The sequence below is a fragment of the Zalophus californianus genome, chromosome 15, assembly GCF_009762305.2.
Source record: "Zalophus californianus isolate mZalCal1 chromosome 15, mZalCal1.pri.v2, whole genome shotgun sequence".
NCBI lineage: Eukaryota > Metazoa > Chordata > Mammalia > Carnivora > Otariidae > Zalophus > Zalophus californianus.
In genome coordinates this window covers 20,743,840-20,767,215 of record NC_045609.1, presented here as the reverse complement: position 1 = coordinate 20,767,215, position 23,376 = coordinate 20,743,840, and the positions used below count along the sequence as shown (strand labels likewise).

At 37.9% G+C, this 23,376-nt stretch overlaps 2 protein-coding genes across 7 annotated transcripts in view; one reads left to right on the top strand and one right to left on the bottom strand.

Moving 5' to 3' along the window:
- FAM13C (family with sequence similarity 13 member C) overlaps window positions 1–21,569 on the top strand; it is a 174,540-nt gene extending 152,971 nt beyond the window's left edge. For 3 of the 5 annotated variants that reach the window (XM_027596221.2, XM_027596219.2, XM_027596216.2), the window contains 8 exons: window positions 1,822–2,032; window positions 3,147–3,285; window positions 8,403–8,484; window positions 9,934–10,145; window positions 13,740–13,835; window positions 15,325–15,524; window positions 16,997–17,098; window positions 20,568–21,569. In XM_027596221.2, coding sequence (XP_027452022.1) covers window positions 1,822–2,032; window positions 3,147–3,285; window positions 8,403–8,484; window positions 9,934–10,145; window positions 13,740–13,835; window positions 15,325–15,524; window positions 16,997–17,098; window positions 20,568–20,691 — 1,166 coding nt within the window. In that variant the 3' untranslated portion in view covers window positions 20,692–21,569. The remainder of the gene's footprint in view (window positions 1–1,821; window positions 2,033–3,146; window positions 3,286–8,402; window positions 8,485–9,933; window positions 10,146–13,739; window positions 13,836–15,324; window positions 15,525–16,996; window positions 17,099–20,567) is intronic. The other 2 variants (XM_027596220.2, XM_027596217.2) reach the window with 1 other exon arrangement.
- A 147-nt stretch (window positions 21,570–21,716) lies between these two features.
- PHYHIPL (phytanoyl-CoA 2-hydroxylase interacting protein like) overlaps window positions 21,717–23,376 on the bottom strand; it is a 91,214-nt gene continuing 89,554 nt past the window's right edge. For both annotated transcript variants that reach the window (XM_027596222.2, XM_027596223.2), the window contains exon 5: window positions 21,717–23,224. In XM_027596222.2, coding sequence (XP_027452023.1) covers window positions 22,690–23,224 — 535 coding nt within the window. In that variant the 3' untranslated portion in view covers window positions 21,717–22,689. The remainder of the gene's footprint in view (window positions 23,225–23,376) is intronic.

Sequence of the window (23,376 nt, the reverse complement as noted above, 5' to 3'; positions counted from 1 at the left end):
CAGCTGAGCTGAAGAGCTGAAGGCCTCAGGTCTTTCCCATTTCAACCAAAACACACTGGTCCCGGTGCTTGCTAAAGATTCTTTTCTTCCCCATCATTATTACCAGAAGATTCTGCTCAAAGACAGGTAATATAAATACGATGCATTTCTTCTTGGGGCCTAGTGGTTTAAGAAAAGGATTTGGTAAGGAAACTGTATACCTCCTGGTGGGTTTTGAAAGTGATTGTTAGCACATGTTGTGATTTATTGATTAGTAACTCTTACTCCTGTTCCTCCTTAGGGCTCCTGCCAAACCGTGTTTTCTGGGTAAATTGTTCTTAGCAAGGGTGTGGCCTGTGGCGAGTTGTCAGACACAGGAGCGCTCCTTGCTTGCAGGCCTGGCCCCACCTCTTCCCCAGGCCTCATCTCCTGCATTTCTGAGCAGCCTCAGCCACTGATAGAATGCTGTCCGTGAACTTCAGAGGCACAATAGGAGGCATTATCCCGGCTCCCAGCCTGCGACTCAACAGCAAAGAAGCCAGTTGAAAACACACAAGGGGTCAGACCTTTGATGTTACACAAAGCAAATTGCATTTCAAGCTCTGGAGAACATGAGCCATTCTAAACCTGATTAAGAGTCATCCGGTACCAAATTTTGATAAATGTTTATTTTGGAAAAGTGGATTGCAGGGTTTTCAGGGTATTCACCCAGAAAACATTTGTTTTTTTCTTTATTTGGGGTAGGAATACGAAAAAGCCTTGAGTTGTCCTGAGTGTTTGCTGGGCAAAATTGAGGAGTTTTGGCTGCTGCTTGAATAGCTGTCTAGAGCCCCATGATGTAGCAATTCTCATCCTGGCCACTCTGACTCCATGTGCTGATGTTCCTCACTTCCCTGCTTTCACCTCCATAGGACAGGTGTGCTCACCTTCTGGACTGACCCTGGGGTAGGAAGCTAATGAGCTCATTTAGAGGAGGAATGATCAGAGAATTCAGGCACAGACCTAGCATCCTAGCTGGGGAGAGGGTTTGGAGCAGGTTTTGTTCTTGGTTTGCTTTGTTTTGTTTTGTCAAAAATAAAATGCTACATAAAATTTTGAAAAATAAACAGAATCATTCCTAATGAAGAGCAGCCAAAACCCCTTCTCAATTTTGCCCGGCAAACAGCACAACTCAAGGCTTTTTCTTCCATGTATTGTACTTTCTAAGTAGCTTCTTTGATCTTTTGGTACATTTATTTGGATACATAAATGTATGCTTTTTACATAAAATGGAATCATTACTGTTTTGAAATCTGTGGTTTTCATTTAGTATATTCTGAACCTCATTCCATGTTGATAAGCAGAGTTCTTCATCATTTTTACTCGCTGCTGAGTGATTTTCTATCCATGGTCTCCTCTCCCTACCTCCCTGCGTCCTTCACTCTCCTGCCTTCACTGGCATTCCTGCTGTCCCTTCTCTTCCCCATAGTCTGTCCTCTTCTGCTTCAGCTCCATTTATTGTTTCCCTTTTCACTGTAGCATTTTGTAATATACCCTTTAACATATGCAAATGATATGAAATAGAGGTTTTTTTGTAGTTTGGGGCTATGCTGATTTTATAATTCATACCAAAATAATTTGTGTTTCCATTTTTGGTGGTGGTGGTGGCAGCTTTAATATTTTCTGCCCAGGTTCTCCGAGAACAAATATGACAGTAGTTTGAAAGCTTTTCATATCCCCAGAAGGAAGAAATGACAAAGAGGCAAGACATAATAATGAATGTTTATGATCTTTACTTAGGAACATGACAGTCTCAAGGCCTCTGTCACTTCTAGGTCTTGATGATTTATCTTGTTTCCCCAGACCCTGCACCAGTCCACAAAGACGGGCAGAATGAAGCAGACAGTGCACCAGAAGACCTCCAGTCTGTTGGGACTAGCAGGCTGCTCTGTCACATCACTGATGGTGACAACCCACTGCTGTCACCACGATGCTCCATCTTCAGCCAAAGCCAGAGATTCAACTTAGACCCTGAATCAGCCCCTTCTCCACCCAGCACTCAGCAGTTTATGATGTAAGAAAACATTGTTTTGTTATTATCTTCATTTCATATGGTTTTTCCAATACTACATTCATAACCTACAATGAAGTATAGGTCAAAAATAGTGCAAACATGCTTACCAAATGCAACTGCGAGACCTGAGCAATGCATGGCAACAGTCTGTACTTTCTAGTTGGGAATGCTGTGTTAGGTCTTGCTGTCTCAGGAGGAAATGGTCAGGGGATGCAGGATACCCCAGGGCTTGCATGTTTGAACGTTTCTGGTGAAATGAGAAAAGTCCTAAATAAGGAGATATATATATATATATATATGCAGATATCAGGAATATCCTTCTTGGTGAGCTTAATATTCTTTCCATGCCCACAGTGGCCTCAAAGGATGGCTTGTGGCAGTGCTTGGGAGTCGTACACCTCAATTTCTTAGATTCTAGAAAAATGGTAGCTTACAATGGCTGCCCTTCACCACCCCCCCAGCACCCCCACCCAAAAAATGTCTGGAACTGTGCACTTCTTTTTTAATTTTACAAATAATCTTGATGCATAGCTAAAATGAGTATTCCTTGACTGAAAACATGTGCAAGGAATCCCTAGTTTCTCCTTGGTAACTTCTGTGGTCATTAATGAATTTATCCAAACCTGAGTCCACAGGCTGTCTGTTGATGGACTTGAGGGAGTTAGTGGATTCTTGCTATTATAAAGTATGTGCCATGTGAGAAGATGAATGAATTTTCTATGGAGGGGATCCATTCCTCTTATCAGATTTTCAGAGGCTCTGTTTTGTCAATATATCTTCTTAAAATGTTATTAGGTGGGTCTCATGCAACCTGTCAGGGATGACACCACAGCAGGATGTCTCTTTTTGGTCTTAAATTGGCCTCCTCCAAGCTTTAGGAAATGCATTTTCCTGGACTAATATTCTGACATTTATATACTGAAGTCCCTGGTGGCATTTTCCCATAATGGAATTCTGTGATTGGTGGTCTCTATTAATGAGCAGATGCCACCATGGTAGACTCACCAAATAACAGACTGCCCTAATCCAGGAGGCTCGGTTTATAGACCAGCAGCAATGTTTATGGGAAGACAATGGGTTTTGATGATTCTGTCTCTCCCTACAATTGTTACAGGCCCCGAAGTTCTTCACGGTGCAGCTGTAGTGATGGCAAGGATCCACAGACCATTACCCAGCTCACTAAGCACATCCAGAGTCTCAAGCGAAAAATTCGAAAATTTGAAGAAAAATTCGAACAAGAAAAGAAATACCGGGTAAGCGCCCTGTGGTTTGACATAAGAGTGGATTGTGTCAGACGTATGTGGGCTTTCCTGTCCTTCCTTTTTGGTTACCACTCTGTGCCAGAGGACAGCTGTTTCCATTTGCCAACCCGGGACACGTTATGAATTGAGTTCCCTTCCTGGATCTGTCCTAGTCTCACAGGCTGTAATTTGACCCTGATCACTTATTTCGTAATAACGGATTATAACTTTTCTTTCCAAACTGACATGATTATTCGTACTCCTTTTTTCCCCCAAGGAACACTATTGTTACTAATTTTTCTAGGACTGATATTTGGAAAGCTTTTGAATTATGGTCTTATTTTTTTCTTTAACCCTTTACTATTCGCAGTTTTATAAGAACGTATTAAGGACCCAAAGGTCAGAATCTCTAACTGAGAACAGAATGAGGGAGAGAGAGAGAATCTTCTTTGACATAGGTCCTCATCTATCAACCAGAGGTACTCTTATCAAGGGACATCTGTTCAGGTCATTCAGAACAACAAACCCCAGTCCATCCTTTCCTGTCAGACACCGGTCTTCATGCTGGTGCTGCAGTGTTGTAATGATGAACCTTTTCTTTTATCACATGAGAAACAATAGAGAGGTAAGTGTTCTTATGGCCAGTGCTAGTTTTATTTATTTTCCTTAAGGGTGACCATGGCATAGACAAAAGTCATATTCATGTAGAATTGCACAAAGATATTGGGTCTTTGGCAGAGGGCCCAGACAGCTTGTTATCAGAATAAAAGAGAACAGGGAATAATGTCTCATACATCTTGAAATATTTAAAGGCTTACTAAGCACTTGGTACAGAGGCAATCAGCACATCCCTGTGAGTGGGTTAAGATCCGGGCTGGGAGGCAAGAATGGGTGATATTCCACTCTCCCATTCTTCCTATCCCATTTCCCACAGTGGCTTCAAATCCAATAAAAGAGAGGTATAAGGAGTGATTTTTTTTTTTTTTAATCTTTGCACAATAGAAAAAAAAATCAGACTGCTCTTTGAGACCACCTTAGTGAGGGTGTTGAAGGTTCTTTTCTTCCTTGAAGTCAGGCAGTGACAGCTACTTATTGTCTTTTGCTTCTTTAGAGCAGGAAGGCACTCTACACATAACAAGTACAGGCCTTTATTTTACAGATAAGGAAACTGAGGCCCAGAAAAGACTTGTAACTTGCCTTAGGTAGTTGTGTTCTCTCAGCTCAGACTGGGGGTTGTAGATGAAAGATGAGTAGGTTTTGTAATGGAGGAATTGAAGTAAAATTTGTTAGTGTCCTCATTTTTGAAAGATCTAGATATCTTGAGAGAAGCTAATTTTCTCTGTTTGCTGCTGGAATGTTTTTGGATCTGTCATATCCTCACACTGGAAACAGTAGAGTAACAACTAGGGGCTCCATTCCAGGGCCTGTTTAATACTTATTACCTGGCCATCCTTGAAGCAGGCTGATCTGGATTTGAATCTGTCACAGTTAGTTAGGAACTTTGTGACTTGGACTTGTTACTTTATCTTTCCGAGTCTCAGTTTATCCATCTGCATAGTGAAGTTTATATTAGTAGCGATTTCTTAAGTTTGTGAGTATTAAATGAGGGAGTGCATATATAATGCTTACTATAGAATTTAGCACAAAGGAAGTAAATGGTCCTAGGTATTATTAACTTTTTAATTGATTTAACTGATATTTGACCAGGCTATCCCATGACTGCCTCTGCCTTGCCCAAAAATGAAGAAAAAATGTACACATTAATTCTTTACTGATTTCCTCCCTGCAGCCACAGACCCTGGGTTACTTCTCTCAACTATAATAGCCCCCCAGCAGGCTGCCTATTTTGGAAAGGAATTTCTTCTGGTACCTCCTGCCCTTGTCTAGAGAAGTTTTCAAGCTGGCGCAGACACATGCCCCCACAACACACTTAAACATTCACAAATGCAGATGGATGAATTTGGGAGCAGTAGAGGAAGGCCTCATGGTCGCCACTGCCTCAGTGTGCATAAAAGTCTCTGGTGTAACCAGAACCTTCCATGTCTTAGGGAACGGGGCTTCCTCTCACCCTCCTGCCAGGGTGCCAGGCTGTGGTTAGAGGTTTGACATGTTAATGGACTTTAATTAGTTACTCTGTGTAAGGATTTGCTTCCTGACAGGCTGATTGTGGAATTAATAGCACCCACAGCTAGTGTTTTGGTCTGAGCTCCTCCTGGGCCTCTGTGCTAGTCTGATGCCCTAGTACCACATGCATCTTTCCCTCTGTTGAATGTGACCATTTTACATTCCTATCCAAAACCATGTTTATTCCCTACAATTAATTTTACACTTAACTATCATTACACTCATGGAGTTAGAAAAGGCTGTTTCAGGCAGATGTCCACTATTGGCAAAATTAGAGAATATTAAAATTAGAAGGGATCAGTCAGTCTTATTTCTCATTTGACCATTGAAGGAACTGAGGCTCAGAGAAGGGAAATGACTTCCCCAGGATGACACAGCGAAGAATTGACCTAACCAAGACAACTCAGGTCTTTTCATTCCTAATCTGACTTTCGTTCTTCATTCCTAATCCAGAATTCTTTCTAAAGTGTCTTTTGAACTGTCTTCGACAGACCACAAATCTGGTCCAGTGATATCCTCAGTCATGTGCCTTGGAGGTCCTGTTTTAATTGCATTGAACAAAATACAGCTAGTTAGGAACTTTGTGACTTTGGACTTGTAACTTTATGAGTCTGTAATTTCTGGGTTTTATCCTCTTGGGGTCTATTAAACTGGAATATTTCAGTTTAGAAGTTAGAAGGCTTGAATAGCCACAGTTTGTACGTGAAAACTTTCTATGTGATTTGAAAACTGCTAACCTTGTGAGCTCGATTTAACCTCTTTTGAAAGCTCCCCTGGGAGTAGGGAAATAAAAAATTCATTTCAGAAAATGATTTCAGGCTTTAAAATATTTTGTCAGAAAAAAAAATCAGCCTTGAAATTTTCCTAAGTTCTGTTTGCAGTAGTGAAAGCTGATTTCTTTGGTGGTCCTTGGTGTAGGGCCTTAGGTTTTTGTTCTTGTTAACATTATTTAAAAAGATGATAACTGTGTAGAGCCTATCTAGTGAAAAAGATGTGTTCCAAATGAACAAGCTGTGTTTTCAGATCAGAGTGGAGAATTCTGTGAGGATTTTGAGAAACCAAATGTAAAATATTGGCTGTCCATATAACCAGACTGTTACCCGAAACCAGCACACTAAACTATATAACAGGGAAGTGGCACAGTGCTTCATTCTAGCACATCATGGGTAGGACTAGGCTAAGCGGTTTTGGAGGTGTGTCCTTATGTCACTGTCCATGGTACTGAAACCAGGGCATCACTCATGGAAACCATCTGAGCTCCCCTAGGAAAAACCCACTGTTGTTTTCCTTCACTCTTCTTTTCCATCTTGATTTTAAAAGTATGGTTTTTACAGAATTCTAGAAGTGACAGAACCATGCCTTATGTTTCATAATTAACATTTAATCCCGTGTACTTTTTTTTTAATTAGAGAGGGAGAGAGAGAGAGAGAGAGAGAGAGAGAGTGTGTGTGTGTGTGTGTGTGTGTGTGTGTGTGTGTGTGTGTGTGTGTGTGCGTGCGCCAGAGGGGGAGGGGCAGAGACAGAGGATGAGAGAGAATCCCACGCTGAGTGTGGAGCCCAATGCTGGGCTCAGTCTCAGGACCATGAGATCATGACCTGAGCCAAAATCAAGAGTCAGATGCCCAACCAACTGAGCCCCCCAGGCACCCGTAATCCCACATACATTTGATGACCATGTCATACAAGCACTTTTTTCCCTTTGAATCTAGGAGGGACACATTTCTCTCTTGATGCCTTTCTCTCACCAACAACTTGCTGATGTTACACAGACTTAGTGGATCCTTAAAAAACCTATGGCAGAGCCCCTAGACTTAGTCACTATCAATGTACACATTTCTGGTGATTCTATAATTATGATCAGGGCATCCTGAACATTCCTATATAGTAGTCCTTGTATATACTCAATTCAGAGTAGCCATTAATCTTCTTGAGCCTGCATTGAAGTTAACAGGGTGGCCTTGATTTGTTTAAGAAGGATCTTACTGACCTGTGGGGGTGGAGGCTAAGTATGTTTGACCATCCTTCTTTCCTTGTTTCTCTTTTCTGTAAAAAATCTACTTTTAGACTCTGAGGAGAAATCCAGAAATCAAAGTGAATGATTTGTTTTAACAGAGTCATGCCTCCCAGAATAAAAAAATAATAATAAAAACAAAAAAACAATAAAAATAAAAAAAATTGCCAGTAATAATAATAACATTTGTAATTCTAGTTAACACACCTATAGTGTATAGCATATGCCAGTAAGTGCTTTCACTGTTTTATGTACATCAACTAATTTGCCCCTTAGAGCAACCCTGTGAGGGAGATGCTGTTATAATCCTCATCTGATAAATGAGACTGAGGCTAAGTAATTTTCCCAAGGTCACACACATATGATTAAGTTTTACTTTAATGCTAGCGCAGTAGGATATTGAGTCTATAAACAATGAGATGATTAGAAATCTGGGTATCCCCCTGAAGTACTGACTCCTCAGACTGTTGTCAGGTTTTAGAGATCCTGAGGTCTCCTTTCTCCAGGTTTGTGGAAATGACTGATAGGAGTTAAATCTTCCAGTTTGTCAGTATAACCCAGACAGGTTGTGGTCATAAACCATGTGTGTGAGCACAGGTGAGGGAATAAGCACTGGTTTATATTAGTGCAGTCAACTGCACTGATATGAAGAAAGGCCTGGCAACCAAGTTTGGGGTGTGGGTGGCCCACAGGGTGACTGAGGATTAGACTGCCGGGGACACTGGCATGGTTAGGGCTATGTGAAAAGTGCTGAGTGACTAGGCATGTTTGGAAACAATGCCCATGGCAAGGACAAAAATGTGGAGGAGGTCAAGAATGTTTGCTCTGTTTTTCAGAAGAAACTCTATCAACTGGAGTTGTCACACCTGAATTTCTCTCCCAGGTTTATATGTCTCTGAACTACCTTTGTGTGTCTTGGCTGTTTAAAAATTTTTTCCTTTTTTCTTTTTCTTTTCCTCCCTTTCTCCCACCCACACTTTCCCCTCCCTTGTAGCCTTCACATGGTGACAAGACTTCTAATCCTGAAGTCCTGAAATGGATGAATGATTTGGCTAAAGGTCGTAAACAACTCAAAGGTAAGGGCCAGTCAAGGGTCTCTTTTTCCAGAAAGGAAGCAGTTAAAATATTGATAATGTGCTCCGAGGCATTTTCTTTTTTTATTCTTTTCCACCTGTGCCCTCTTTAACCTTGCCTCTCACCTAGATTGGAGGCTCCATTTTGAAATAAAGAGTCCTGGGTCCCCTTCATTGTTTGGTCCCATCTAATAATTCTCCTTATAAAGAGACTGAGGAACTACAGACTCTGAAGTGGAATGATTCACTTCAGTGCCAGGAGCATTTCAACATGTGGAGTATTAACTTCCCTGGGTTACTGGATTTTTGGATGTTAGAAAAAGACCTGAGCAATCATTTACTCTGCATCCCCCATTGCACAGATGAGGACATTTATGTCCAGAGATAGGGACAAGTTACATATCTGAGAGGTAGTGAGCTAGGTGTAAAACTCATTTCTCCTACCTCCTAATCCAGTGTTCTTCTTTCTGTGTTTCTCTGGAGATGGTGATGTGAGTATTCATTGACTCTAAAATCTGTTTAAAAGCACTGTGGTATTTACCAATAAAAATTTATTTTCTTCCTCTCTCTACGTACTTATTTTGATACGTAGAGATGGGGGAATTTTTTCCAAATTTCTAAAAGCGTGGTGATAAGGAACTGGAAGGGAATATTAATTCAGTGGTATTAAACTGTAATGATGTAGCAGGTTTATGAAATATGCAGTGTCTAAACACCACACCAGAATCTAACTAAAAAACAAACATCAAACGAAGAAAATGAGCTGTGTAATTGAGAAATCAATACAAATGGCCACATGGACATTATCAGCCCCTAGCATATTCTGAAATGTAATTCCCTGACATGTCCCAGGTGGCTTTTTTTTTATTTTTAATTATGTAGTCTTATATAAAACCACATTGAAATAATGGCGATTCTTGGATTTTAAAAGATAACATTAGACAAAATTGTGAAATCTGTCAAGTTGGGGCTGGCATTCCCATTCCTCCTATATTTCCTCAGATGTCTACATGTGTAATGCCTTACAGAAGTGCTTGCATTTATTTACACAGGGGCTCTTAATGGCACAAAACTTCCAAACTCAAGTAAATGAACCTTTGAGTGTAGAATTGTAGGTGTTATGGTGGGTAACGGGTAAAATCTTTGGGGCAGTACCACTGGTCTTCCTCTAGAATTCATCCTCTGAAATTTAAACCACTGAGTTACTCCTACACATGAGTTACTCCATTTCCAGGAGATTCCAGTCTCTAGAGCCGTTTGTTTCTACCATCTGATTGGGAGTTTATGCTGTTGGTTCTGGTTACTGAGGCTGCCATTGCCCTGTGGAAAGCCATCAGCAACACCGTCCATTTCCACTGATTTCACGTCAGTTGTGGGAATTTCTGAAAAGCTCTCTGCTTTTAAGCCCAGTGAGTCCTCCTTGTTCATGGTAACTCATGGCATTTCTCTTAGAACTAAAGCTGAAGCTCTCAGAAGAACAAGGGAGTACTCCCAAAGGCCCACCTAGAAACCTGTCCTGTGAGCAACGCGCAGTCCCCAGAGAGAATGGGAAGTCAGAAGCTGTGGGTCCTGAGCCATGCTCCCCTGGAGAGGAGACTCCAGATGCTGTGTTGACATGCCTGAAGGAGAAGAGAGAGCAGCTTCCTGCTCAGGAGGATTCTAAGGTACCTCACCATATCCTCATAGGCCCCAACACTCAATACAGTGTCAGCGAGATTAGGGTTTTTACCAATTTATAGGAGCACTTGGCACCACATAAACATCTTTAGGAGACTGGCTCTGAAATTTCAGTCAGGTAAGTTCTTAGTGAGTTATTGGTCATGACCTATGGGTGTTGCCACTTAATTCCAGGATGTTATTCTGGAAGTTACAGTATTGCATGTTGGTGGGAAGCAAATGACAAAGATATTAGGTGTATCATATCTCTTTCTCCTCCAGTTCCCAGTTACTTATAAAAAATAAATTTTTTAATAAAAATTTATTAAAAATTTTTTTAATAAAAAATAATGAAGCTGGGATGAGGTATACATAGTAAGGACAAGAGTTAGGTAATAAGATGTCTAAAACTGAACTCTTTAGACATACCAGTTTTGAAATCTCTGTGAGACATTCTGGTAGAGTTGTCAATTAGACATTTGGATAATGAGCCTAGAGCTTGAAGAAAATATTTATCATATTTTACAAAGAAGATAATGAAATCAATTACTATTTACCTGGCTAATTCCTCCTCATCCTGCACATCTATGCTCACATTTCACTTATGCCAGGGAACCTTCCTTGTAGTCCTTTCTGTCTCAACTCTAAAAGTGGTGTGGTTGCCTTTAATTTCTTGAATAAGAGTTGTAGCTCCCCTATCATAGCTCTAACTATGCTGTATGACATTTTCTGTCTCTTATTTTATACTTTAGACCTCTTGAGTAGAGGAGTTGTTTGTAGCTCATGATCCTACAGTGTCTGTACATAGTGGGTATTGAATAAATGTTTGCTGAGTGAATGGACAGAATTAATAAACTAGCGTATTTAACTTTGAAATCAAGTGTTCTTGAGGAGAATGCTGCCTTTACCTGTTCTATTGCACATTATCTAGTCTCAACTATAAGGTGGCAACATATATCAAATACCAAAAGGCTTACCATATGCCCCTGGACTTCTCCTTTACATGGAGACTTGTGATCTACAAGCAGAAATGGGCCTTTTTTTAAACAAAATATGTTTAGACTTTAAAATAAGCAATTATGTGTTGTGAGAAGTGAATAGGTTTTCTTCTACTTGGCCAACCCATTCCCTCCCCACCAAAGATTCTAGATTTTTGTGATAGCCAGTGGATAAGTGGGTAACACACACTTCACATCAGTTGTGGGATTTATCTCCTTTTATTTATCTTTAAATCTGACAGTCCATTCATGCTCTGGATATCTCTCTCTGGCTATTTCAGGTTACTCAACACTGTCTTTGTTTCCTCCATTCACATAACAAAAATCAAAAGTTAGATACATCTGACATACCACGGACAGCCATCAATATGCAGAAGTAGGCAGGGAGGATGCATTTCAGAAATAGTCATTGAATACAGAGGGGACAATTGTCTGATTCTTAGCAGAAAATGACTGAGGAATAGCCAAGTCAAATGTATGTCTGCCCCTTAGATTTGAGCTACTCAAGCAGAGCCTATCTCTTGACTCATCTTCCTTCATGAAGATTGCCCTTGCAGGTCTTCCATAGTTTCTCTCTATAGGTCTGTGAGTGGAAGACAGCTCCTGGCACATAGTCTGATCACTAGCCCTTCTTGTTCAGGCAGCCTGCCTTCCTATTTGAGGATGATCACTTATAGAATTAGTTTTGACACTGTTTTGTATTTACAGCCATTGAACCCTTTTGTCTCTCTTTGGGGATTGCTTTGATAATGATTCTAAGTAAAATCAGGGACTCATCAGAGTGAAAGATGAGTGCATACATTGTACATGGACACTGATTTTCATCTGGCATCTGTAGAAGATACTTTTCTATAATAGTATTCATCATTCTAACTTGCTTTTTGGTCATTCTTTCTTTTAGGACTAAATTTAGCTTTTCTAGAATCCAGAGAATATACTAAAAATAAAATTACAAAAATCAAACTGCCATAGAGAGTTGCTAATAACAGTTAAACGCATCATTTTCTGAAGTGCTTTCTATGGAATATAAGCCCCAGTGAGACACTGAATAAAAACACTATGTTAATGTTTTCTGAACTTGGATTGAGATTTTTTTCTTTATTACCTATTAAAACCCCATGGACTACATGAAAGCTTTTTTTTTTTTTTTTTTCCCATGGTAAGATGTATCATGACTAAGAAAATATTTAAGGAATGATTGGGCCAGTAAATGAAAGGCTCTTGGGGTTACTTAACCAATAATATTTAAAAGGCTTCTATAGAAAGCCTTTGTTTCTACTGAAAATGAAGGAGCCTTAGGTTATATCCTGTGGAATTATATGAAGATTGTTAAAAATTAGAGTACCTTTGTTTATAAACCTGGGTTGATAAATTTATAGCAGGGAAGGGGATGTGTTGGGTACTGTGAAAATTTTAAAAAATATTTGATATAATATTTGTTTTAAAAAAACTCCTAATTTATTTGGGCAGACAAAACTGAAACATAGAAAATAGTCAAGGCCCAGATAATAAGACAGAGAAGTTCAGAGTAAAGGGAGATAAATATGGGCCAGAATGGTTCTCAACTGGGTAGGGGTAGAGTAGCATGTGAATAACCAGGAAGTTTAAAAAATACACATACTTAAGCTGTGTTCTTTTCCTTCCAGCAAAGGGATCTGGAAGGCAGAGAACCAGATAGCACATTTGAGTATTTGTATTTTGACAAATGATACCTGGGTGATTATGCTATGTGTTATTTCTCCCATCCCTTCCTGCTACCTGCTGAGTGAGAACCATCTGACCAGAGTGAAAGGGAAATTGTATGTAGTAAATATGTAGCAAATTAATGTAGGATACACAGCCAGGAGCAAAACCAAGGCAAGCAGAGGTTTGGTCACTTTGGATGGAAAGGTGATGGTGGGGTAGATAGGTAGGGGATTGATAGATAAATAGGAAGCTATTTAAATTTTTATGCACAATGTGACCTGTTAAAAATAGTTAATAATAGCTTAGGGATGGGTCATACAGCAGAGAGGTAGGAGAATACATTCTTGGACCAAGAGGTTATGAAATTTTTTAGTTGGAAGGAACTTTGTAATTCCAACCTCCTTGTTGTACAGGTAAGAAATTGAGGATTCAAATATGTTAATTGTTGTATCCAAAATAGTTTATATCAGAGCTAGCCAGTAAGCTAGTATATACTCCAAGCTTGTTGTGATGAAGCCCTAAGCAAGGTTGGTATTTGTGAATATAATCATGAAAATCCAGATAAAATACATGTTTCAGAAGAAAAATTAATAGGTCTCAATCACATATGGGTTTTTTAAAGAATGAAGAAGTAAATAACACGCTTCTTACCATATACATATTTTGGATTCCTTCAGAAAGCTTTAAACATCTTTCTAAACTTGGGCCTATCCTTTAAGAAACTTTTCCTAGAAGAAAATTGACATGTGCTTTAAATGGTATCTTATAAATGTCTTTTCTTTTTCTAATTACTATTGTATTATAGAATTATTAATCTCCTATTTTGAGACTTCAAAACTTTTTTTCTGCCTGTTAAAAAATACTGATGTTTTCATTCTCATCTAAGAAAGGAACAATAATTAATTTCATGTTTTTCAGGTAGCTAAGCAAGACAAGAACCTCATAAAGCCTCTTTATGACCGATACAGGATTATCAAGCAAATCTTGTCAACACCTTCCCTTATTCCAACAATTGTAAGTTAGGATGCTTGCTTTAACTAGAAACCTTTACTTGTGCTTGGTATAGTTTAGGTAGGGAGGCAGCACTGTCACAGTTATAAATAAGCCTTCTTGGCAGTATATACTGCTAACGAGGCCAGTTGTTATTCAAAAAGTAGAAATGTGGTCTCCACTAAGCCTAATATTTACTTAACAGTGGCTAATTAAAATTACTATGAAAGAGGAATTTATAGCAACTGTATTTTTAAAGCCAGTTTTAACATTTGCTTTCAAAAAGAATTTTTTTTTTTTAAGATTTATTTATTTGTCAGAGAGAGAGAGCACAAGCAGGGGGAGTGGCAGGTAGAGGGAGAAGCAGGGTCCCCGCTGAGCAAGGAGCCCAGATGGGACTCAATCCCAGGACCCTGGGGTCATGACTCGAGCCGAAGGCAGATGCTTAACTGACTGAGCCACCCAGGCGTCCCAATTTGCTTTCATTTCTTGAACAAATGATGAATTTCAATTTGGCATTATCTAATTTACAACACAGCTAGACCAAACAGAGGCTTTCTATTTCCTGTGTTAATTTTTCTTCTTGAATAAGAAAACTGACTACATGTTCCTTGACATAATGCAACATGTGTTTTTGGTACCATTTGACCATCACTATGTAAGATATAAGATTTATTTCAATAGAAAATATGGCTACTGAAATTGAGACTATTTTCAATAAAGAATGACTTATGGGAATACAGAACTTGAAAAGCACCACAAATCCTACTTCATTAATATTCAGTCACTTGCTCAAGATACCAATATAAAAAGAAATAAATATTAACAAATATACATTCAAGTATACTTGACTACATTTATACTTTCATAATTTTAAAGACAAATGCAATAGTGAGTCATAATCTCTAAAATTTTTCCATTAAGGAAGCATGATTTAAAATGGATTATGATTTTCAGATTTCCTTGCAAGAAAATCTTTTGGTTGTGATTAGCATTAGCAGAACACATTAAGGAGTAGTAACTCCATTTTGCTTTGGCCTTCCTAGAGCTCATCCCTGAATTTGTCAATTTTCTCAATATCCTCTGTATCTGAATGTAGTCCACCCCAGGATCTGATTTGGGGTATTTCTGGATGACAAAAGGTATCTGAAGTCCCTCTCATTCTAACCCATGTAACTGTTATGAAGCTGGGGGCCCAGAAGGTCTGGGTGAAAGGGAGGAACTAGTGCAGCCCAGATTGGACCGTATTTTGGATTCTGTGCCTTCTTTGGTCCAGCAGAGATGAACTTGCTGAGCATTTTCGCACAGCATGGGTGCCTCTTTGCTCATTAACCTCTGCAAGATTTTTGATGCAACTGAGGAAGAGTTCCTCTTGGTTGCTTCCTTCTGGTTTTTCAGTAGACACAGGGGTCACCTAGTCTTTTCATGGTGTCTATTTATGGTTCCTCTTCCTGTTTTTGCCTCAAGAGGCACTTAGCATTTTGTGACTTTATTTAACTCTGCTTATGATAAGCAGGAGGAAGAGGACTCTGATGAAGACTGTCCACAGGGAAGCCAACAACTTCCTTTGCCAGATCCAGCATCTCACCTTCCTGTTGGTGACCACCTCACCTTCTCTAATGAGACTGAGCCTGTTAGGGTCCTGCTGCCAGATGAAAAAAAAGAAATCAAACAACCAGCACTATCCATGTCCAATTTACATGAGGCTACAATGTGAGTGTGAATCCTAAGTATGGAGTCTCTTTTCAACTTCTTTTGGTCTGGGATACCTTATATGTGCATATAAAATTCCCCACAAGAGCTATTAGATTCTCTAAAAAAATGTGAACCACCAGTTGCTGAAAAGCATAATCTGGTTGTTCTCTTGACTGGAGAATTGAGAAGACGAAGCCCCGAGCAACCACCACTCCCAATAAGGTCCTAAAGGTGCCATAAACACTAATTTCCTACAGTTGCACATCTTTTCAGCAGGGTCTGGCATCGGTCTAATTTTTGGCAGTGTGTGAAGCACAGCTGGCTTTTGAAAATGCTGGACCAGAAGGAATTGGGATCCCATGTAGGTCAACATTTGTCAGGGCCTTTCTCCTAGTCTATCTACTCCTTTAGATAAGACGGTTTCTCCAGCCTAGGGATCCCCTTGGCCATAAGTAATGAGCTGCCCTTAGGCTCCTAATGGCCCCTCAGGAGCTATTTGTATTGTCATTATTATTATCATTATCATTATTCAGTAGGTGGCATTCCTCTTGATCATTTGACCTTCTTTGGTTTGTATATTACAGGCCAGATTATGAGATTTCCTTTAACATGTATTACTATAGTGTGGTGAATGTATACCTCAAGATAGGGATGGAATCCCCAAAAATATATGAGGTGGGACTAAGGACTAAGTTGTAAATTGGGATTTTAGTGTGCTTGTAGAATCAGCTGGTACCTCAGTTTCAGCTCTGAGAAGTAACCTGTTTGGAAGCAGAAAATCAATCTTCCTCCCTTTTTCCCTCCTTCTTTCCCTCGCTTTCCTTTCTTTCATTTATTTATTGTTGGTTGGTTGTTCTTAAGCAGTTGTTATTAACTTTTGGGGAGTGTTGGGATTTTTTTTTTTTAAGAATGTCAATAAAAACAGGGAATTCAAAGTTTTGAAACCATGCACAAGTTTCCTAGATAACAATTTTTGCTCTAAAAGTGCATGACTTTTCTCTTAGCTTAGTAGAATGAAGTGAGTAGAATTTGCAGTGTAATTCTAGCTTTATTTTGAATAAGGTCTGTTTCATTCCCAAGGGGTTTTGCCATTTTCCCCATACTCTACATTAAGGGTAGAATTTTCTTTAAACTCTCTTCCTCTTGTGCCTCTTAGTTCTAGCCTATCACCAAGTACTGATGAATGTTCTTTCAAAATGTCTCTTTCTCCCTTATCCATTCATATGGTCATTACCCTCACCACATTTTATAATGGACTCCATTGGCTTGCCTTCTGTCTGTCCTTTCTGTTCTCTTATGACATTGTTTTCATTCTCTGCTTATGTGCTTCCCTGTGATCAGGCTCTACATTGCACTATATTTATTCAAAAGATACTCTTTTAGGAAGAATCCTTCTGTATCATAATATGATTTGCTGAATAGATAAATCTTATGATGTCTCAATTATGCCAGAGCTCAGTAATGGCAAATATATATTTTGCTTGATATAGGCCTGTACTTCTTGACCATCTCCGAGAAACTAGGGCTGACAAGAAGAGACTTCGAAAAGCCTTAAGAGACTTTGAAGAACAGTTTTTTAAACAAACGGGAAGGTAAGTGTGGGCAGAGATTTTTTTAAGTTAGTATTTCCTAGGGAACTCTTGTTAAGAATGAGCTGCAGTTTTTGGCAGGAACAGAGACTTTATATAAGATGTAAATAATTTCCACAGTGACTTAGACTCAAAATCTGTCTAATGCAACATTCTAATAGTGCCATTATTAGGTATGTTTTATGAGAGGCTGTAGCTATCAAGTATGACATCAGGCTTTAAGAAATAAAGGATGAAATCCAAAAATCCCTAACTTTGCATAATAAATCTCTTGATAACTATTGAATTTATCTAAACCTTTAAAAAATCTATTTGATTTTTCAACCCATATAACTTCTTTGTTCTGGGTTACTTACTTTCACAAGTTATTTCCTATTTTATTAAATAATTCTTCTTTTGTTTTAAATGTATCTTTTAAACTTAAGGATCTGCCCTTATTTATTTTCAAGTCAGATGTTCATAGCTATTCTTTCTATTCCTAACATAAATGTTAAGCTATGTCCTCTCTTTGTCTATTTTTGTCAACCTAAGTCTCATTAGGCATTCCATTAGTTTCCTCTAAATTTTGGTGTATTGTCAATGTATATATAATTTTTATATGTATAATTTATATATGTATTTTTACATGTATGTAATTATATATGTATATGTATATATATATAATCTATTTGATGTTATTATATATATGATAAAATCATAAGATTCAAGATTATTGATCTACCTCCAGAGGAGAAAGAGACAAATCATTTAGCTATCTGGAGCCTGTTTCCATGGTTGTAAGATGTAAAGATGAAATGATTGGACTTCCTGGAATACTTTGGGAAGCTATAGTTGTTCTGTCTGTCTTGTGACTTTCCCAAAGTCACAAAGTTATTAAGGTGGCAGAGGTGGGAGTCACTGATACACTGGCCCCTCAGTATTCCTCTCCATCTACGTATCTGCCCTTCCTGAATTGCTTTCATTGCAGCAGACTAAGGGTCTACCTGATGGACAGGGACTATTTTCTAAAGCACCTTGAAAGCTTGGTCTACTCACCTCTTAGCAGCTTTTCCATTGCAGTCCTCCAGAGCTGTACAATAGGATTTGACCTATTAAGTCAGAAACGTTTTGTGTTCAGCAAATACAGATACAACCCACTTTGTTTTCTACCTGGAATCTTCCTTTTCCAGTTGACTGCTACAAGTCCAAGTTATTTACCTTCTGCTGATAACTAATCTAGTGAAAAATGTTTTGTGGATGTTAAATTTAGAATATAAAACATAATTTCTTGTTTTCTTTTTCCATTTCCATTTTTTCCCTTTACAGAATTTCCATACAGCTTTTACATTTACATTTTTTTTAATCTGTATGTACCCAGGAATCCAAAGAGTTTGAGACCACCCCAGTATGCTAGTAGTCCTGCCTAATGGAGCTCCAGTGGTATTTGGCATACCTTTTGATGTACAGGGAAGTTAGTGATGTCCTATGTATAGTATTCTACTGTACCTTTGCCTTAACCCTACTTCAGATATGCCTGTATATGACTGAGGTTGTATGCCCTCTTGTGGTAATATACTTAAACTAAATGCCAAAGTGGTGGTATATCACAACTAAAATCAAAGGGTTGAATGGTTAGGAAATATGGATCTTAATCTTGTTATCCTAAGAAATTTTATTAGGAAGGCCTAATCCTGCCCATAAGGTAAAATAACCATGCAAATGGATTACTAAAAATTTTAAGTTACTGTAAATGTTCCTGGTAATATTTGCCAAGCAAGAGGAATAATCATGTAGATATGACATTAACAGTTATAAGCCAGGAACTGTACCAAGCACATTAGCATGTTTTACATAATGGGAAAACTGCTTCAGGAAATACTTAGCAAAATTTTTCATTCTGGCCAATACACTTTTTTTTTAAGAGATTTTATTTATTTATTTATTAGAGAGTGAGAGAGAGAGAAACAGCATGAGAGGGGAGGGGGCCAGAGGGAGAAGCAGGCTGCCCGCTGAGCTGGGAGCCCGATGCAGGACTCGATCCCAAGACTCCAGGATCATGACCTGAGCCAAAGGCAGTTGCTTAACGAACTGAGCCACCCAGGTGCCCCTGGCCAATATACTCTTGTTTATTAGCCAAAAAAGAGTCTGCAGGACCAGGGAAAAGTTGCATGATGGGCTAGGGTTACTAGTGTTTCCTGATAAATTAGACCATTTCTTCACTTAGATATGTTTATATAAATTAAGGTGATATTTAGAGGCCCAGTTAAGTTTGGTCCATAATACAGAATGGAGGCAAAGGAATTCTATTAAATAACTTAGACAATATTTAAGAGAAACCCTATCTACAGATTTGTGTACTGTTCTGAGTTCTGTACTAGAAATTCCAGGCAAATGTATAGTGGTGCATCACAAGTAGATAACTCCATTCTTAGGAAATCTTTATAGATTCATGTTTTTTTTAAATTTGTGAGAGATAGATCTTTTATCAGTACTGGGAAAATAGAAGGGAGTATAGGTAAAACATTAAATGCTTGCTATTTACCTACATCCAGCCACACTAATATTAGAGAGTATTTGTGTTTATATTCAGTAGCAACTGTGGTGTTTCATCTGTTTTCCACTCTTAGTATTTCAAAGTCATGAATGAAAATGTTCTAAAAGCAATAGGTAATCTTATCAACCAAGGAGACAAGAGCCTTCTAAGATCCTGAAGCAATTACTTCCCTTTAGATAACATATCCTGGCCACATATTTTTGTGGAAAGGGAATGGTTTTAACTCCAGATGTTACCCAAACATTCTTCAAAGTAAACAGCAAGAACATATAGTAGTTAGAATGAGTATGTATAAAATATGCATTGTCAGATGTCTAGCCTTAGAATTAGTGTGCAAAGAGAAACATTGCAATTCAGACTCATATATATTCAATCCATGAACATCTCACTGATTCTACTACACATTAGCAGAGATAGGTTACGTATTATAATTAAAAGAAAACTTGGAAATATTTCATGTTTAAAGGTAACCATTGAGCTTTTTTTCCCCTATCACCATAAATTTATATAAATTATTTCACTTAATTTATGTGGTTTTTAGGTTGAATTTTTAACAACTCCCATTGTAAGGGCTGAACATTCTTCATAGGCATGAACTGTGGTATGAGTAATGGGAGAATGACTAGATTAAGAATGCACTGAGAGTTTTGGTTTTTGTTTTTTTTTCCTTTTTACTTGCTCCATTGTTGTCTGTCTATGCAGTGGACCATATATTTGCAAAACACCTAAGACATTCAAGTTCTCGAAGTGTACTATTATACAAAAACCTAATGACACATGGAGGAGGGAGTGAGTGAAGGTGGAAGGGAAGGTAAAAAAGACATGATGCAAAAACCAAGTGGAAACTTCTACTCTGTACTTTCTCATGTAAACATTATAAAAGGATTTTTAATGACTTGATTTATTATGAGCTAAAAGACAGTATTTTCTGTTTTGCAGAAGTCCACAAAAGGAAGACAGGATGCCAATGGCAGATGAGTACTATGAATATAAGCACATAAAAGCCAAACTGAGACTATTAGAGGTCCTCATCAGCAAGCAAGATGTGGCCAAAACAATCTGAGGTTCAGGAAATGTTTGTGCTCACTTTCAACCAAGATAAGGTCAAGTTTATTTTCCTTTGCCATTCTTGCTAGGTAGTTTTGACATATTGAAAACTGAAGCACTTTAGTGGTAGTATTAGCTGTTTTTAAGAAGGGATGGCAAGAGTAACCATCAATGAGGAAGGAGGATTTAAATGGGGGAAAATATAACAGCTAACAGTATAATTGGAAAAAAAATTCAGTCTCCTCCATGCCAAGCAGAAAATGCACAGTCAGTATAATTATTTCAAAAAAATCTTAATATTTTATCAAATCTAAATAATACTTGTTAGGTGGGCCACTTATTAAGGAAAGCCTATTTAGTGTCTGGAAACTGCATATGTTAGTGTATGGAAAAAGAACATGATTTTTAAAAAAAATCAATAAGAGGAGGAAAAGAAACTCTTCTTTTTATGTAGGAAGGAATACAGCTAGTAAGAATGTAATTTATTTGAAAGTTCTAATAGATTTTTAAGTGATAAAAACATCTACCTTGTCCCTTAAGTCCGTTAGGCTATTCAGTAAAGCATACTAGAATGTGTCACTGCTAATTTTTTATTTCTATATAAAAATAGCACATTATTTTATCTGTTATTTGAAATTTTACATTTCTGGTTACCAAAGTTCATTCTTATAGCATGTACTTTGTGAATTATCTTTGTCTAAAATTGACAGATGTTTATATTAAAATATTGTATTAAAATTTGAAAATAGGTATTTTGGATAGATCTGTGGTCTGCAGTATATAATCTAATGTGATCATAGTTATGATTGCTAATCTTTTTGTTTACTATAAGAGTATATAACTATTTTTCGATTGGGAATATGCATATTTCTTAATGTTCCAAGGTCTGTGTATACTTTGTAAAGTCACAAGCATTCTCATGAGTTGTAGGTACTCTTCATTCTGTACAAAATGAAAGGTTTGGAAATTGTTGGGACACCTTGGAAAAGAAGCCAGAATTTTATTTGCTTCATCAACTTTAGTGCATATAATTTTGTGTTATTTTGTACTAAAACACACATTTATTATTTTTGCCTTTGTAACAATAAGTAAAAGGTCGCCATTTTCTCTTGTACCAACCATGTTTGTATTTCTGTTTTCTGTAATGTTTAAGCATGATGTTGAACAAATTCACATTTTCATATAGTTTGGATGGGAAGAATATTGACTTTCAGAAGTAGAATATTTCAGAGGCTTATTGTTTTCTCTGTATTTACCTGATATTTTATAACTTTTATGAATCAGAATGATGTCCTTCATAAATTTGTTTAATTGAAGTCATCTACTTGTAACAGGACAGATACACAACTATTTGAAGTTTACAAACTACATCTTTGATAAGGGAAATGGTTTCATGACATGTATACAATTGCTATTAAAATGTAACTCTATATATTCTATATGATTGTAAATATTTTATACAACAATACAAATAAAATATTTTTCTATTATATTTATTATGTTGAAACACAATAGTTTCCTGTTAGCTAATATAAATAACATAAATAACACTGTCAAACAACAAGTTGGAAGTGCTGACAATTCTAGGCTTCAAGATTTAACTCATGCTGCAATTACACCCTTTCATGCGGTTTGGAGTTATCCCAATATTTGTTCAGTAGATTAAAATGAATGCATATTTAAACACCATTTATAAGCCATTATTTTGTATTTTGCTAAAGCAGTTTATATAATTGTTTTGTTATGTTTGGCATAAAGGAAAAATAAAAACATTGCAGCATCTAGGCAATAAAGTGTCAGAGGAGAACTTTCATCACTGAAAGTAATGGGAAGGGCAGGGAATAGGAAACACTAAAACGGCTCTGGATGAAATTTGGAAAAATGGCAATTTGCTTTTGGTGATAGCGGCATGTGCATGCTTCAGTGGAAAACATCTGGTGATGAAAATGGACAACAGAGGATCGGTGCTCTTAGGGGAAGAAAAGGGACTGGGTAAGAATAAGAAAAATGGGCATTAACGTCCAACACTGATATTACAGGTTTTGCAGCTGGGATCTTTCTTTGCATTTGCAGTAGACAAACTCATAAGCTGATGACCAGTGATTTCTGCTACAGTGCCCAGAGAAAGATCCACAGGGTCAGTATAAATGACTTCTAAAATGACATCCTGGGCATGGTGGTAAACCAGCACCCCATCTTCTTCTGTGCAGGTCAAAAATTTATTATCCTTGGAATTTAGCTGAGGAAGGCGCTGCTTACAAAATTCATCTCCTGGTGATCCCACAGGGGCAATAACAAGAATCACATAATGATAAGCAGTGTACATACAGTAGAAGTCCCCAAAATATAAGTTAGTATTGGGGTTAAAAAGTTTTTCTGCTGCAATCTCAAACCTGTATCTTCCATAAGGTGAATCCTGGGGTGGCTTCCCAGTATTAAATTCAGTGCTGCAGCTGAAGAAGATGCCTTCTAATTTACCACTGATAGGAGAGCCATGGCTACCACTGTTATCCTTGACAGATGGTTGCATAGCATTCCCATGATGTTCTCTGCAAGAGAAAAGACATGGTCACTTCTTGGTATAATAGTAGTAAAGCTATTGATTTATATGTAGATTTGACTGGTGATAGGCCCAAAACTCTGAATGCTCATCCTACTTTACTTTAATGTCTTTTAATGCAATGATGTTCTGCTACAAACC